The 16,463-nt window shown below is 39.3% G+C and overlaps 10 protein-coding genes across 10 annotated transcripts; 5 read left to right on the top strand and 5 right to left on the bottom strand.

The window, feature by feature from the left end:
* Positions 1-9: 9 nt before the first annotated feature.
* Positions 10-912, bottom strand: WALSEDRAFT_59956 (ribosomal protein L1). Its single transcript, XM_006957432.1, has 4 exons — positions 645-912; positions 529-596; positions 155-482; positions 10-111 (listed from the first exon to the last, which is right to left on the bottom strand). Exons 1-4 carry the CDS (start codon positions 892-894, stop codon positions 47-49), a joined length of 711 nt encoding a protein of 236 aa, XP_006957494.1. The 5' UTR covers positions 895-912; the 3' UTR covers positions 10-46.
* Positions 913-941: 29 nt separating this feature from the next.
* WALSEDRAFT_68231 (hypothetical protein) lies at positions 942-1,264 on the top strand (the record flags this gene model as incomplete). The annotated part of the gene is made up of 2 exons (XM_006957431.1): positions 942-1,085; positions 1,133-1,264. The coding sequence occupies 2 exons, from the start codon at positions 942-944 to the stop codon at positions 1,262-1,264; spliced, it is 276 nt and encodes a 91-aa protein (XP_006957493.1).
* Positions 1,265-1,305: 41 nt separating this feature from the next.
* Positions 1,306-2,606, bottom strand: WALSEDRAFT_28027 (hypothetical protein; the record flags this gene model as incomplete). Its single annotated transcript, XM_006957430.1, has 2 exons — positions 1,306-1,841; positions 1,886-2,606. The coding sequence occupies 2 exons, from the start codon at positions 2,604-2,606 to the stop codon at positions 1,306-1,308; spliced, it is 1,257 nt and encodes a 418-aa protein (XP_006957492.1).
* Positions 2,607-3,205: 599 nt separating this feature from the next.
* Positions 3,206-4,922, top strand: WALSEDRAFT_59955 (hypothetical protein). The gene is made up of 3 exons (XM_006957429.1): positions 3,206-3,278; positions 3,332-3,527; positions 3,574-4,922. Exons 1-3 carry the CDS (start codon positions 3,228-3,230, stop codon positions 4,776-4,778), a joined length of 1,452 nt encoding a protein of 483 aa, XP_006957491.1. The 5' UTR covers positions 3,206-3,227; the 3' UTR covers positions 4,779-4,922.
* WALSEDRAFT_68228 (hypothetical protein) lies at positions 4,897-5,346 on the bottom strand. Its single transcript, XM_006957428.1, has 3 exons — positions 5,225-5,346; positions 4,988-5,178; positions 4,897-4,938 (listed from the first exon to the last, which is right to left on the bottom strand). Exons 1-3 carry the CDS (start codon positions 5,301-5,303, stop codon positions 4,915-4,917), a joined length of 294 nt encoding a protein of 97 aa, XP_006957490.1. The 5' UTR covers positions 5,304-5,346; the 3' UTR covers positions 4,897-4,914.
* A 1,427-nt stretch (positions 5,347-6,773) lies between these two features.
* Positions 6,774-7,331, top strand: WALSEDRAFT_59954 (hypothetical protein). The gene has a single exon (XM_006957427.1). The coding sequence runs from the start codon at positions 6,780-6,782 to the stop codon at positions 7,299-7,301; it is 522 nt and encodes a 173-aa protein (XP_006957489.1). The 5' UTR covers positions 6,774-6,779; the 3' UTR covers positions 7,302-7,331.
* An 88-nt stretch (positions 7,332-7,419) lies between these two features.
* Positions 7,420-8,046, bottom strand: WALSEDRAFT_56918 (hypothetical protein; the record flags this gene model as incomplete). Its single annotated transcript, XM_006957426.1, has 1 exon — positions 7,420-8,046. One exon carries the CDS (start codon positions 8,044-8,046, stop codon positions 7,420-7,422), a length of 627 nt encoding a protein of 208 aa, XP_006957488.1.
* A 1,044-nt stretch (positions 8,047-9,090) lies between these two features.
* Positions 9,091-10,918, bottom strand: WALSEDRAFT_54024 (amino acid transporter; the record flags this gene model as incomplete). The annotated part of the gene is made up of 5 exons (XM_006957425.1): positions 9,091-9,844; positions 9,873-10,069; positions 10,104-10,429; positions 10,477-10,644; positions 10,862-10,918. 5 exons carry the CDS (start codon positions 10,916-10,918, stop codon positions 9,105-9,107), a joined length of 1,488 nt encoding a protein of 495 aa, XP_006957487.1. The 3' UTR covers positions 9,091-9,104.
* A 501-nt stretch (positions 10,919-11,419) lies between these two features.
* On the top strand, positions 11,420-12,841 carry WALSEDRAFT_59953 (hypothetical protein). The gene has a single exon (XM_006957424.1). The coding sequence runs from the start codon at positions 11,454-11,456 to the stop codon at positions 12,255-12,257; it is 804 nt and encodes a 267-aa protein (XP_006957486.1). The 5' UTR covers positions 11,420-11,453; the 3' UTR covers positions 12,258-12,841.
* Positions 12,842-13,082: 241 nt separating this feature from the next.
* Positions 13,083-13,616, top strand: WALSEDRAFT_16891 (rve-domain-containing protein; the record flags this gene model as incomplete). The annotated part of the gene is made up of 1 exon (XM_006957401.1): positions 13,083-13,616. The coding sequence occupies one exon, from the start codon at positions 13,083-13,085 to the stop codon at positions 13,614-13,616; it is 534 nt and encodes a 177-aa protein (XP_006957463.1).
* Positions 13,617-16,463: the final 2,847 nt, after the last annotated feature.

Genomic DNA, 16,463 nt, shown 5'->3' with positions numbered 1-16,463 from the left:
GCGTATATGGGAAAATAAGGATAATAAAATCTATTCATTTATAAGTTTACAGCTTTAATTCGTATGCTCTACCTTGTGTACTACTGAGGTAGATCTTCTCTATTGTTGTCACTGTGGTGTGTCAATTAGGTAGCTTACAAAAACAATCACCTACATCGCCTAGGTTGTCCAGGTGCAGTATCAATAATCATACCATTCCTTAATCCATCGATGAACTTCTTAATGTTCTCTTCAACTTGGTTGCTATCAAATTGTATTCTACCAACGCCTAATCTTACTACACCAATTCTATCACCTCTCCATGTAACTTTACCTCTAGCTTCGTTTATTGCTTTAGCGAGCTCTGTTGTTACTGTGCCTCTCTTCTCAGCTGGCATCAGTCCCTTTGGACCAAGCATTCTAGCGAGGTTTTTCTGTACCTGAGGAAGGAGTGATGGATGTGCGAGTGCTTTCGTAGGGAGTGCTTGTTTACCGGAGAGAAGCTATAGAGGAGTTACAGAAAGGTTATTCCTAGGTAAGGATACTCACATCACCAACTAACTCTTCACCACCAACGATATCTGCGCCTGCCTCCTTAGCAGCCTTTGCATCAGCTCCTGTAAAGGCAATTAGCGTGATATAGACATATACACACTCTTGCCTACCCTCTGCAAACACCAATACAACTTCCCTAGTTTTGCGTGGATCGTGAGGTAACTCTACCATACCTCTAAGTGGAATATGACCCTTCTCTTTCTTTGTAACAACAACAAGTTCATAAGCTGACCATGGGCGTTTACTGTCTGTCTGCTTCAATTGTGTGCAAGCATCAATGACCGAAACTCTAGCAGATTGCTTAGCTTTTGCGTTATTTATTATTGATTTTTGAAAGTAATTAACAAAACTCCTTTGCATTTTTCCTGATGGTAACTACTAAACCTTCTCTTTTGACCGTCAAGAAGATGAAAATATCAAATATACTGAGAACACAGCAGCAATTATATTACGTTGCTAGATCACGTACTAATAACCTTCCTGTATACACTGAATACAAGCGTGGTAATCAAATTTCAACGATAATCAGAAAAATAGATGGTGATAGCAAGGTTTGTGGGGGTAGCTTACGTCTAACACATCTAACATATCATACTAGTCATTAAAAGAGGATATCCTTGCTGATTACCCACAATTGGATATAAAGTTGAAATTACCAAAGAATCAGATCTATATAACAGGTGATTATACGCATCAAATGAGAGAATGGTTACTCAATAAGAACTTCTAAAATGCATAGCAAGCAATGTACAATTATTTAATAGACGACGACTATCTAATCAATCTGAATTGTGAATGGTGGTATAGCGACGCAGAGGCACTATTAACCGTATTTGAATGGATGTGCGATTTACCCGCTTCCCAATACCTCTCACTATAGGGATCAGGAAGGGCGGCCAGCTTGCGACTGCCTTTATCGCTGAAAAATGTTGGTAGTGCATTCATCAATGCATACGGCGTGACACCCAAGTTGCAACTAGCACTTACTGGTCCAGAAGCATTTAATGCTCTGAATACACAATATGCGCGTCCTTTTACGGTATATACTTGATGAATAACGAGGAATTTTAACAACCTCACTTGCTCGGCTTTCCAACTTCTGACAGTCTCTCCAGGCATGACACCCAAATCGGTTCTAACGAATATTGGGTTATCTGCTAATGCAGCCTTAGGGTCTATACCATAGGTCAACTCAAAGGAACGCGTGGTAATGAATTGTATGATTGCAAGTGCACCACCGCAGCCTGCAAGAACAACGCTTGCTATTTTAATCTGCTTGTTTTCATCCCATACGGGTAATATACCGGCTACCAAGGTAATTAGACAATCCTTTCGAGTAATATCTACCCACCAATAGCAGTCAATACCAACGAAGTCATCAGAGCAGCACCCTGACAGAAACGAAAATACATAAGTGTGAATGTTCCCATACTAAACACCTGCACGCTCGCTTGATGCGGTTTGTAACTAATCTCTTCACCAACTAAATACCTTACACCTGCTAACTCCTCTTTGAGAGCCATGAAGAGTAGTTTTGGCATGTTATGTTCATGATCACCGTAATTGTTGTACCTCCTATGTGTGAAATGTTCATAAAGTTTGTCATTCTCCTTGCGTAATCTCGTCACAGTCGCGTTTGTAACATGAAAGAGAAAGCAAGTCCCCTGGATGTTACGATTGGCGAAATCTTTTAAAATATCCTCCGTAAGTGGATGTTTAGGCGTAAGTTGCTCCATATCTAATTCAATCAAGCAATATGGTAGGTCTGTGATTGGTTGTACATTGATCTCCTCACTTTCCGTGGTAAGTTTCATCGTCATCCCGCGTAGAAGCCAAACAAATAGAGCATATGTGAGAACATAAGTAGGCTTTATCGTGTTATATTTATCACCAGGGTATTCAATATAGCCATCTTGAAAGTCAGACCTAAGCTCGGAAAAATGTTCTTCTGATAATCTAATAAATGGAAATAACAGATGGAGAAACTTTTCCACAATTTTATGCCATCTTGTGTATTCTATCGTTTGACCAGTTTCAATATCCCTCTCAGTTGGCCTGCTTCCCGCTGCCATAAAGGTTCTTGGGTATATAAGATGATGGTATGAAAGAAAGGGAAGTTAAATATATATGAAGGTCATCTTAGATTATTTTAGTCCGTTTTATGTATGAGTAACTGTGTCTTAGATATTGCCACTTTGGTTTTCCAGTTAAGCACGGTGAGCGAAGTGCACATGTATGTGTATATAATATCTATATTACTTTAGACTCTTAATTCAATTAAAATAATCGGGAAAATTGCCGCAGATGGTGCCAACATAACTTTTGAACGATAATCTCTAGGAACTGGTCATCCAGCTATCAGCGCGATTTTGTAATGCCTAAACATCGATAAATTGTTTCAATTTATACTTGCCTGGGTTTTAATAACATTATATCACACTCACTGATTTTTCGGACCGACAATGAAAGCCACCAACAGTACAGATATATATATGCAATCGTAATTACCCCATTGTATATATATGTAATGCTTCACCGGCCTCTCGGATAAAGAAAAATATTTTCGGGCTGCATCAGCTGGACATGCGAATGTCTATAAAATTACTGAAAAAGGATAAATAGATATATTTCTATAAGACCTATAAATAACAGTTGTGAGAATATTCAGTCGATATTTCCAATCGAATGCTCACATGAACACTCCTTCAACCATGACCTCCAAGGAGAGCGACTATGTAGTGGGGGTGAGTGGCACTTCGTGCTATACAATACACAAATTAACCTAACCAACCTACAGTCCCACATTGCTCACTCGGGAAAAGATGATACAGAGAAGTCGTCCCAAGGACAATCAGAAGAAGCTGTATTTGAGACCCACGAGGGTGAAATGGAGTTTAAAACTCTTCACTGGCCTATGGCCGCTATAGTTATGACAAAGATCCAATTCGGTTTGGGTATCCTCTCTGTACCGGCTGCATTCGCCTCTCTCGGAGGTAAGTCTTCTCTGTCCAATGGAAAGTCCTCTAATTTTATCTATAGCCGTCCCTGGTGTAATTATTCTTTTAGTTATGGCCGTATTAACCACTTGGGGTTCTATCATTACTTACGAATTCCGCAACAACCATAAATCGACACATTCTGTACCGGATATAGCGATGATTATGGGTGGTAGACCGGCAAAAATAGCGCTCTATTCTTTTTACATTCTTTACATCGCTTTCGTTTTAGGTGCTCAATTATTGTCAATTTCAATAGCATTTAACGCTATTACTGCCCACGGTACTTGCACTGTTGTTTTCACATTCGTTGGTCTCGTTTTGATTACAATTATTGGGTCCTTCAGAACATACAGGATGCTCTCATGGTTAGCATGGGCCGGTGTTGTTAGTATCCTTGCATCAGTCATGATACTCACTATTGCTGTTGCTGTTGGTCCGGATAGACCTGCAGCCGCACCATCAGTTGGTCCATACGATAAAGAAGTAGCAGCAACACACCAAACAACCTTCGCTAATGCTTTCCTTGCAATTGTCAACCTTCTTTTCGCCTACGCCGCCAGTCCAATGTTCGTCACTATAGTTCCAGAGATGCGTGAACCTAAGGACTTCCCAAAGGCTCTTTACGTTTGTCAGGGTAGTATCACCGTTGTTTATATCGCATTAGGTCTCGTTGTTTATTATTACACCGGCCAATATGTCGCTTCACCCGCACTCGGTAGCGCGGGTCAACTCATTAAGCGTATCGCTTATGGTGTAGCACTTCCAGGTCTTGTAGCTGGAGCTGCAAATATCTGTCACAGTATTAGTAAAGCTGTCTTTGTACAGACGATGCGTAACAATAAAAACTTTAAAACAAACAATTGGGTTTTTTGGTTGGTATGGATAAGTTGCGCTGCAGCTTGCAGTATTTTTGCTTTCATTATTGCATCAGTCATTCCATTCTTCGATTCTTTACTTGGATTAATAGGTTCAGTTTTCTCTTCATTCTTCTGCATTTGGTTTAACGCAATCGTTTGGTTCTGGGAGTGGTGGCCAGCCGAGCCCAACAGGAGTTGGATTGATGGCTTCAAGAAGACTAGCAAGGGGCACTGGATTAAGGCCTCCATTAATATCTTCATGCTTCTGGTTGGCTTGCTTATCACTGCCGCCGGTTTGTATGCCTCTGGCATGTCAATCAAAGAGCAATTCGATCAGGGAGCTGTCGGCAGGCCATTCTCATGCGCAGATACATCCTCCACGAGTTAGTCATTGATCGACAATTCAACGAGATTTTTCATTCTTTCAAAACATAATGAGCATTGGATTTTATAGATTTCTTTTCCTTAATAATAATCAGAAAATAGAGATGTATTCTATACTTTAAATTTCATTCATGGATTCATTAATAAAGAGAAGCACCACCGGACTGTGTGTGTTCTTGTTAGAACTTTCTCGATATAAAACACAATACTTACCTCAATAGCTTCTATCTCGTAATCGCTATATGGTGCAAACTTATGCTTATGGAAACGATCAGGGAGTTCCCAGAAATTGATATGGTTGTTTTTACTTGGTTGTACGTAATCTTGACGTTTTTGTACGAATTGTGCAAAGTTATCCTTGAAATCCTTTGGCGCTTCTGGATGTGGCTGTGGTTTCTCTGGTTCTGATGGATTGTTAATAGAGAGGGGAGCGTATAGATATAATCTCACGGCTATTCCAAACTCTTCTACCTAAGAATCTTATCCTTGGTGTATGGACATGCTCTAGTACTATCCTCGTTGCTCTCATTCTCTTCTCGGTTGGTGACGGTTAAGGTGCAAGATAGCGGGATTCTGAAATGAATATGTTTAATGTATTTTAAAGCATGTGTATTTTGTAATTAGCGATTCCATGTGTTTATCGTGTCGTCTGCGGTCCTAGTGACCATTAATGAGGTTGATAGATGAACTATGCGATAAATCATGGCTTATTAGTATGACACGACTTTTTAGTAGATTAACAACTCAATTGTATACTATATCATAGAATACTACTAAGAATATTGTGACATCAGTAATGTAATATGATATAGGTGAAGGAGGGGACAGCAAACCACATATTAGATACCTTGTGTGATACTTACAAGGTTCATATTTGTTTATATTTATTGATAATCTATTTTACAAATTTGCCCTATTTCTGTAGCAGATAACACGCCAACTGGGGTCTGAATCGACGACGAGGACGTCTAGAGCAAATATTTAAACTCAAATTCGAGCGAACTGCAAAGATATTTATAGTAACACTGCTGATTCGTTCACATGTCGTAATAGGTATAATGAAAAATTTATCAACATACAGTTTTTCAATTGAGGTCTAGTAATTTCATCATACGATTGCTTACAGGTGTGGTCATCTGTTTTGAGTTTACTTGCTATCCAATCCGTTTACAATACAATAAATGATGTCTTCTGCTTTACTCTCGTCATGACGTCAGAATGTGATTTGTGCCTATTTAAGAGCACACTCATTAATGCCCATCGCGGCACACATAATATTGGAACAATACAGAGAAGATTAGCATGGCCCCTGCAAAAGGATGACACATCTTGACCATTGAGGAGCACGTTTAACGTGCAAATATTTTTTTATTATTTATGAACAGTGCATTAGGTTAAATCATTGACCTAAGAATTGCAGATGTAATGCAATTTGCCAGACGTTATGCTGACAAGGTGTCAATGCGTTAAACCCTATTTATGGTGTTACATCAAACCTTGAAATACATATTTTGAATGTATGGAACAATGATATACATGGTATGGCCAGCTGAAAGTTGGTTTTGTTTCTGATGGATTTCGAGAGCCTCCAATAGAACGGCTCGAATTACATTTAATTATTTAATAACAAGTAGCCATACTATAGCTTATTCTCAAATATCGATAATTTATAGGCTCAAAGTTGCCACAGCCGGGGCAAAGTAAAAATGCTAGTTTACCACTTTATATCTTAAAAAAGCATCAGTACTTCTAATCTCTAATGTAGTATTGGTGTGTTACTTGTGCATCTGTCCATTAAGTGACGCCGTTTGTGTCCGAAATCCAAAATGACTTACTTTCCAGTTTTTATTTTAGATGTAGGAGGGATATTTTTATAACAGTTATTACGAAACTAGAAAATGTCTTGTATTCTTTAGTCTTACAGCAAATTTAGATTATGTTATCTGCTACATTTTTATTATTTTTACTATTTCATTTGTCTCTCGTCAGCGCAAGAAATTAAGAAATGGTATCAGATGATATTTGGGGCAAACAAGAAGAGATCTTGTATCCGACTTCTGACGAAGAATATCGGAGACCTAAAAGAATCACTTCAGATATCAGAGGTAGGGCAAATGTAAGAATTTCTGCTGTTATCTTCATTACGCTCTTGGCGTTACAAATAATTTACTACCTTTACTTTAACTCAGGTGATCTTACTATAGTACCATGTGGTACAATACCGTTCATCTACAGATCTCCGAACGATGGAAAGTACTATCAGGGTGAAATAGGGTTCGATGTAACATCTCCTTGCTCTTGCCGAGCCTCTTTTGTAGAAGAAACTCGGAAGTTTTGTATTGAATGTGCTTTAACTAAAATGGGAGAGTTTAGATCAGCAGGGGGTGTTTTCTACATAAGGCATAACGGTTGTCGGACTTCAAAAGTGGCTTTAGGAGTGAAGCATTTTTCACCGTCTCCCCACGACTATGTTACAGGAGAGTGTGGCATACCTCTTTATACTAATAATTATGCTATTTCTATGTGAACAGGTTATAATATATATACTTTAAGCCGGATGCATATATAAAATATTAATAGAAACATAAGAAAATATAGAACATTATTCTATTCACATCATAAAAATGTTTATCGAAATGCTCCTCCTATATCATTTCAGCACCATCATCACAGGCTGCAGCGCTTTCATCTGAGTCACCTGCGCCTTCGGTAACCAAATAACCCCAATAATTGCCGTAACTAAGTTTAAGACATGCAGCGTTATTGCGCCTGTATTCTGTAGGGATATGTGACACAGCAAAATACAATCGATCCTTAAGTTGCTTAACGGCGTCGATCGCATCGCATGAACCACGCAGTTCATATTTGAAAAAGAAATTGTCTCCCAAAGTTATGTACTGTGGGAAGCAAGTTTTAGCATTAGTCTTTTGTGTAGCTCTGGTAATTATGTTATCAAAGACATTATAATTAGTTAACGCCGTTATTGCGAGAATGCAAAACAACATAATTTTAGGAGTCAACCACTTTTTCGAACCAAGTGGTGTATTTCTTTTGGTTTCGAGATCTACATTATTGCTTAAGGACGGTTGTTCAATACTTTTCTGATAATCAGATTGAGTTTTGTAATCGGGATTTGTCATTTTTTGGTGTGTGAGACTGTTATCAAAGCAATGAAGCTCTAATTTCTCAATACGTTTCTGGAACTGCATAGCATTAAGATTAATGCAGAATATTAAGAGAAATATTATCAGTGGATAGTACGTTTCGAGCATCTTGATAAAATGAGATTCTGCTGAGCTATTATTATGGACTAAGTCTTCTTTTATTCTTCTAGCAATTACTAAGTTCTTATGAAAAGAAGAAATTAAAAAACCAATTGAAGAAAAGGTAAGATACTTTATATTATGATATTGTGCATAAATTAAATTAATAATCTGAATCAGTCAGTATCATAGATGTAAAAAGGAATTAAATGCTTCTAAGTTATAGATGAATATAGACTTTAATATGAGAAAATAAATGTTTAACAATTTAAAAATTCTGAATAACGAAGTGAGATGATGCTGAGAGTTACCAAAACATAATATGAAGGATGCTTTACTTTTACTATGTACTGAAGTAATACTCTTTCACATTTAGAGATAACTGAAATCTACTTAAGAGTGCTTTGAATGGGTTATAAACACATATCAACTAGTATGTACTTTTATCCGCTACGAGCTTCATCGAGTTTCTGATAAAGATTTCAACGTAGGTTACGCCTTGTACCTGAACAGTCTTTGGTAGTTCGGGCGATTTGAGGTAAGAGCGGACTTAGGAAAGGTGTTTTGTGGAGGTGTGGGTGTGATATGTGTGTATGTGTCAAGAAGCTGAGCGAATTTGTCCAATTTGTGCTTCTTGCTGTGTATGAGAAAAGCTGATGATTTGATATACTATAAATTGGATACTTGACGCGATTTCTGATTATTTAATGATGATATGACAAAGAGTGCATGTTATGAGTGATAATTAAAGGACAGATTAAGACTTTCTTACACAGGTTTTCCGTGAATTGTCGTTGAGTAGTTAGTTACAAATGACGTCAGCACCATAATAGTTAATTTGAAGTGCTTTTTTGGACTTAATTCTTATCAATTCGAATAAAAAATTATGATTAATAGATAATAAGCAAACCGTTGTAATTTACGCTATGCTGATACCTTTTAGGACTTCGTAATGATAATCGCAGATATGACAAAGAGCTATCAAATGTTCATCACCCTTAAACCAAAAAGTCTTGCTATAATAAAAAATGCAGTCTATAAAGGATATATTACAAAAAATACAATTATTACTTACTAATGCGTTTATATCGTGTAATCCTAGATCCATCTGGAAGGTCTTTGTACTTGGGAACAAGTTTGTAGCGAAACAGGAATGGTGCAATGATGAATCTGACAAAGTACCAAACGACTCCAAGCAGAGTAATTGATAATGATACCACGGATGACAAATAATAAGGGATATTTGAGTCATTATCTTTTGGAGGAACGAAAGGCGCGATGAGTAAGAATAGACAGGCAAGGATGAATACAATGAGTCCAAGAATTGGTGCTTTGAACGGCGGATTCCAATCATTATCGAAGTAACGCAACTTAACGGCTCCCACCGTACATAAAAATAGCATAAGCGTGTAGGGATATGAACTTAACGAAACCACGAAGTCATAAGCTTCACCTGCTGGTGGAGCACAAACAAAGATGATTGTTACAACCCACACAACACCAAGGCCGGCTAGTGGGCTTCCAAACGGTTTGCTGCTTGTGAAAATGTCGTTGAATATGAGAACATCCTCCTTAGCGAGCACCTGCAAAACTACTGAGATTGATTTTGACATTGAAATGAGATGTCCTAGGGCTGATAACGCGATTAGAACAGGCAGAACTTGATTTCCCGCTTTGTCACCTAACACGTTAAGAAAGAGGAACCCAGCTACCGTAACACCATTGTCATGAAACTGATCAACCGATACACCAGCAAAATAAGCAACATTTGCCAGGATACTGAGTATAGTTACGGTCGCCATTGCAACTGGCATGGCAATTTTAAGTGTTCTGACTGGATTCTGGATTCCTAACCTCTGAAAGAATCGCGTTCACCTGATCATATCCTTGATATGAGAAGATACAATTCAGGAGTGCTGTTGAAATGTCATATACATTTGTTTTTGTGCCTTGAAATAATGTTTTAGGATTGAAATTGTCAGGCTTTTCTTCAAGTTTGTTGTGACCTCCCAATGCTGCAAATCCTGTTTTTCTGTGAGTTTTCACAGCTCAGATTAGTCTTTTACATATCTGTGAAGATAACAAATAACAGCATAATAATCTTAATGGCACCAAACATATTGTTTGTATACATCGCAGCTCTTGGAAAGAAAGCAAATATCAAAACCGCAAATGAGACACTTGCAATAGCGACACCACGCATCTTCCAAGTTGTGACCTCCTGTCCTGCCGCGAGGAGAATGTAGTTGGCAAATGAGATTGCTGAAGATGTTGAAACTTGCAAGAAGGTGCAATAGAAAATGTAAAAGCAAGTACCGAGAAGGCGCCTGTTCGGTAATGAACGCTCTAAATAATTCTTCAATCCACCTGAAACAGGTATACCGGTGCCAAACTGTAAGGCTGTCAGTGTTTACAGGAAGAATCACCCAGCAGGCTCACCTCTAAAGCCATCGATGAACCACACAAGGATATAAATCCTCCTGCTAGCCAGAGCATTAACGACAAGCCCACAGAACCTGCATGTTTGTAAACTGATGCAGGTGTTGAAAAAATCCCTGATCCGATAATCGAGTTTACTATAATGAATATCGCAGAAAGCAAACCATACTGATGATGAATTGGGCTAGATCCAGTGTCTTTTTCACCTAAGTTTGTAAAAGAACTAGCAGCAGTGTTTGAGGCTTTCGACTGAATTGAGCCCGTCATAAGTGTGTAAAGTTAAGTATTTTTTCTTCTTTTAATTGAATTCGCTAACTCATTGCAAATCGTTCCTGAGTATGATGAGATGAAATAAGTTACATAGGAGAGGGGACGTCGCCACTACATTAATCGCTCGGGATCCCCAAATTTCCACAACAGTCTCTCTGAACACTTTGGTCATGCTACCACCAGATATCAGTGTCCAATTTCCAAACCAAAAAGTGGCCTAGCGATATGCCTTCACGTATAGTCTTTAAGGGTATAACTTCGCTTTTATTATGCTTTCAAGCAGGAACAACCTACAATTACCAATATCGAGCAAATCTGTAGTACACTCACACAGACGCACAACTATCAGGGTATCGATCTCGGCATCAGTGGAAGGTGTCCATTCTGTCAGAATACGGATACAGGGCTGGACATACAGCATCATTTAGTAACTAGGGACAAAAGAGGAACAGGCAATTACGCTCAGATAACCGGGCAATAACAACGGATGTACGGGCAAGAAAAGCGGATGTACGGCCAACAACAATGATATTCTGGCAACAATGAAAACTATATAAGAAACCATATCTTGTACCAAAAACGCTATCTACTTAAGATCACATTATACTTAATACTTTTCAACCAATAATAAAGCGTGTTTGATATTTACAAACCAACAAGTTATCAGCTCCAATAACTCAAAAATAAGCAACTATCATAGAATAAAAATGAACAACCCACTCGATATAATTAAATTAACCAAAGAAGAAGAATTCTTACACTGGAAGGCCCATATTAAAATATTCGCTGAAGATGAAAACAGCACGGACATTCTATACGGTAGAATCAACTTATCAAACGCTGTAGAATTAATAAATAGAAACAACCAATACTCAGAAGAGACACAAATGAAAATAGACCAAACTACACCATCAAACGAAGACACTATCAACGCTGAAAATATATATAAGAAAGGAAACAGAAGATTATTCAACATTTTAATAAAATCCATATCAACCGATATCTACAACAGAATCGACATAGACTCTGAAACAAGTAATGCTTCCGCTCTTTTTCAAGATATCTGTAAACTATTCGAACCAAAAGAAGACATAGCAGCGCTATACACAGACTTCATTAACAGAACATTTGCATACGGAGAGGATGCCAAGAGCTTTTATAGGGACTTAAAGAAGTTATTCATCAAATTACAAAAGGAAGGCATCATCACAGACGAAAAACTTCTGAAATACAGAGCATTACAGGCATTACCAACCGATTTAAAAACAATGAAACGTCAATACTTCGATAATTCAGACGACCTTAGCTATGATGATCTAATAAACAAAATTGTGGAAGACTATAACAAACAAATCAAATTAGAGCCACCAAATAACAGTAAATTGGTAAATCAAGTCACTCAGCTAAATCACAACAACGGAACGACACCAGAACATGAACCAAACCAAATAACCAAACTACTAAATAGAATCGATACCAAATCATGCTCCTACTGTTTGAACAATAACTAGAAAGCACCATACACACACAGAGAAAATGAATGCGGACACCTACATCCAGAACTTAAAAACAAACATTTGAATAAAAGACAGCTCAATACATTCGAGAAACACCGCTCCATCGACAATCCACACACACCATCAAACTATAAATCTCAATTATCATCTGAGAACTATAAAACATTACTAACGGGGCATTTACCTCCTGATGTCGCACTCTTCGATCAAGGCTCAGACGTTACATACACTTGCAGACTAGACCTACTCACTAACGTAAGACAACTCAACACTCCTGAATGCTTCAGCACAATTAACGGAGATGCAAAATCATCACTCGTTGGAACAATGCACCTCAACCTAGGATATCAGAACGGCACAATCAGCTGGATCGAAAAAGAAGCGTACTATAGTCCACATTACACTTCAACAATCCTATCGAAAAAGCTACTCGAAAAATACAATTTATATCTATTTTACAAGCCACCATATCGGGCAACTTTCCACAACAGTCGTAACGAAGAACTCGTGTACGACGTGCCACTCACAAACGGAAAATTACTTTTTAAACTCAATGTAAATTCAATTTATAACGTCCCAAAGTATATTTTTTCGGTTTCGCGTATGAAGAAAGCGTCATTAACCCAATGGCATACAAGAATCGCACACCTACACGAACAGGCAACCCGGAATCTGTTGAAAAGACTTTACAACATCACATTTCCTCGCAACCAAATGATAAACTGTGACAGCTGCAAGATGAATAAAACAAACCAACCTTCATTTGATGGGAAACTCAATAAAGCAAAAGAACCATTACACATACTACACTCCGACCTAATGAACATCCAAACAGAAACGGATGAGAAATACGTCTTCGTAATTATAGATGAATGTACAAGATATACCTGGACTTTTCCACTCAAATACAAGAGCGAAGTCTTTGACGTCATCACAAAACTACACACTGAAATCGAACGTCAAACAGGCCACAAAGTTAAAAAGATACACTCAGATAGAGCAAAAGAGTATATGTCAGAACGTCTTATTAACTACTACAAAAAACATGGAATAATCGATGAACAGACTGCCGGATATGCGCCATCGTCCAATGGCATCGCAGAACGCTACAATCAAACTATACAAAGAGGCATTGCGACACTACTAACCGATGCTAAACTACCAAACGACTACTGGATGTTTGCAATGAACTACTATACACACATCAAGAATTGCAGTCCACACTCAAGTATAGAAACTACACCAATCGAAGGACTATTTGACATCCTACCCCCTCTTCATCGACTAAAAGCTTTCGGATGTCGAGCATATATACAACACCCAACCCTTACAACTAACAAGATATCCCGATAAGATCCCCGGGCATATTCCTTGGCTTCGACAAACAATCAAACGGAGCACTCATCCAAGTCAACGACGATATCTTAACATCACGTAATGTACACTATAACGAAAGCAAATTCCCTGGAATAACCAATATCAATACTATCTACAGCGCAAACCACTCATTCGCATATCGTTCCCCAATATCATCCAACGATGACGACAACTGCGACGACAACCACACCGACTCTATCGACGATGAAGAAGAGGAAGTAGGAGAGGAAAAATCCTCAAACGAAGCCGCATCAATTACACAAAATGAACCCGACCCACACATACAGGAACAAGAGGAACCTACACATGAAACACCGTGCATCTCACAACATGACACTGATATGGAAGAACAAGAGGAAATCCCACAAGAAGAAACATCACATATATCACAAAACGACATCGACGAGCGGGCACAGGAGGAGCCTGAAACAGAAACATATCCTTCATTGGATGACACCCCTATGCAAGTCCAGGAGGAGCTCCCGAAAGAGACACTATACACCCCACAGAACGGCACTGATACACAAGAACAGGAGGAGCTTCCGAAAGCAACATCATACCCCTCACATAGGTTACGGTTATGGATAGGTTGGTTAGGTTTTAGGTTACAAAATACTACCAAAAGATCGTTACTAAAAGTGAAAATTTTAAAAATAAAACATCTTAAAATACTGCCTAAATCAAGCGGAAGTTTGTCACTCTCTTCCTTACGAGCGCAAAGGAAATAAGCCTCTGTAGGTGGTCCCAATTGGGAGTAATCCTGCGCCATTGCTTGAAGTGCTCAGTGGTGAGAGTACTCATGGCACCCCCCGCACCAAACACAATTGGCACAAACGTAACTGGAACATGAGCACGATACTTGAGGACCTTCTTGTGGGCTTGATGGTTCAAACCGACTCGAATTAGCTCACTACCACTCTTCTTCTGCCAATCCTTAGTAACTTGTTGTATATAGGGGACCAAGGCTATTGACGAATGAACAGTGATATCGTGCATCGTAAGTGCACCAGCACCATTACTCTCCTTGAGGACCAGATCCATACGCTTATTGTCCGAGCTTCCTAACGGCATCTCCATGTCAACCTTGAGGCCAGAGGCACTGAGAAACTTTGCAAGATAGTTCCTGATAGCATCGTGTCTCTTTGTCTTCATTTGAACCCGATCACGACAGACATCGTCATGACCTGGAACATTCCGTTGACCACATTGACATATCTGGGCCGCACCTGGGCAGAGTGTACGAATATGAAGTAGGGACTTGAATTCTGCATTAGTGAAGCGCAGGCCAGGTTCAAACGGCAGTGAAGTCAAGGGCTTACGTCCAAGTTTTGTACCATTCTCTGACAGCTGACACTTGCCATACACATCCAGCCTGTCCTCCAAATTTTTCCACTTGTCCTTGTTGATACGGTTAGTGTATGTCTTCTGCTTTGTGACTGCTGGTGACTCTAAGCTGGCATTCTCTTGAAAGATCCGCTCTAATACTGCATCAGCTTGCTCTGCCATTGCCTTTCTTGCGTGGGGGGCTACAATAACATGCGAACTGATACCTAAACCACCGTAATATGTTGGCAAATGAAACAAATCTTCGTCCGTGTCTAACTCATGTTTGGATCCCCTCAAACTGCGGACTGTTGCATGGAAGATGTTATCTACTTCTTGCCATTCTTCCATACTATCTGAGAGATCTAGTGAACGTTGAAGGTGCCTAAGAGATGCTTGGTATGACTTTGACAACAGGATCCATGCGTATTGATCCCTAACCATACTCAAACAAGTTAACTTTTTCTTGACCTCCTCCAACTGCTTCCTGATGAAATTGACACGAATTGACTTTGGACCGACAACTGTACCAAGGAGTTCCATTCCTGTGGAGCGTATTTCTTCGATGCTCTTACCAAAAGATTTCTTTTTGTTTAATTGGATTGATAATTGCATGTCGTCTAACTCCTTGAAGATCTTCTCCTTGACGTCATCGTCTGATAGTATGTAGACATCGTCGAGGTAACTAAGAACGATGCCGGTACTACCTAGGATATCCTGAAGCTTGGTCATGACAGGTTTGAGGGCAATTGAGAAGAACACAGGTGCAAGGGGGTCACCTTGTCTCACACCCTGGGGAGATTGTAACGAAACCTGCTTATCACCATTCGCTGCTGCCAAAGTTGTGGGGTTGCCATAGGCCCACTTGGCTGTACGATACAGCGACGGTGTGTTCTCCTGTATTTCTTTTGCCATACTCTTCCTCGAGACAGTGTTGTATGCATTTGAGAAGTCTAAGCTAAGGACATGCTTAAAGTTACTCTCTCCTGATACCATTTTCTCTACTGCTCGAATGACTACTTCGATTCCTCCTGGTGTCCCCACACCCACTTGGCCTTTTTGAAGTGCTGTTGGTTTGAAATGCTGCTTCAAAATAGCCTTAGCTGCCACTCTGTACATCAATTCATTACACGCAATCGGTCTCACACCCCCATCTGGCTTGACGAGAGGCGTGATTCTTGAGGTGTTTAGTAATCCCCGACCTGGTGCAATACCTTGATTGATCTGGCTTGTGAGGAGGGTCAAGAAACGTTGGAATGGTTCCTCCTTGAAGGCCAAAAGCATCAGTGGGACAGTCCAACCACTGACGCCGGCTCCTGTATCTTTGGCGAATGAATTCAGGGCCTCTTCAACCTTGCCATAGGTTATGGTTATGGATTGGTTGGTTAGGTTTTAGGTTACAAAATACTATCAAAAGATCGTTACTAAAATGAGGCTAGGTTAGGTTAGGTTAGGTTAGGTTAGGTTAGGTTAGGTTAGGTTAGGTTAGGTTAGGTTAGG

Source organism: Wallemia mellicola (assembly GCF_000263375.1).
Source record: "Wallemia mellicola CBS 633.66 unplaced genomic scaffold WALSEscaffold_6, whole genome shotgun sequence".
Lineage (NCBI taxonomy): Eukaryota > Fungi > Basidiomycota > Wallemiomycetes > Wallemiales > Wallemiaceae > Wallemia > Wallemia mellicola.
Note: the sequence above shows the minus strand (reverse complement) of the source record. Positions and strands in the feature narration are given on the sequence as shown.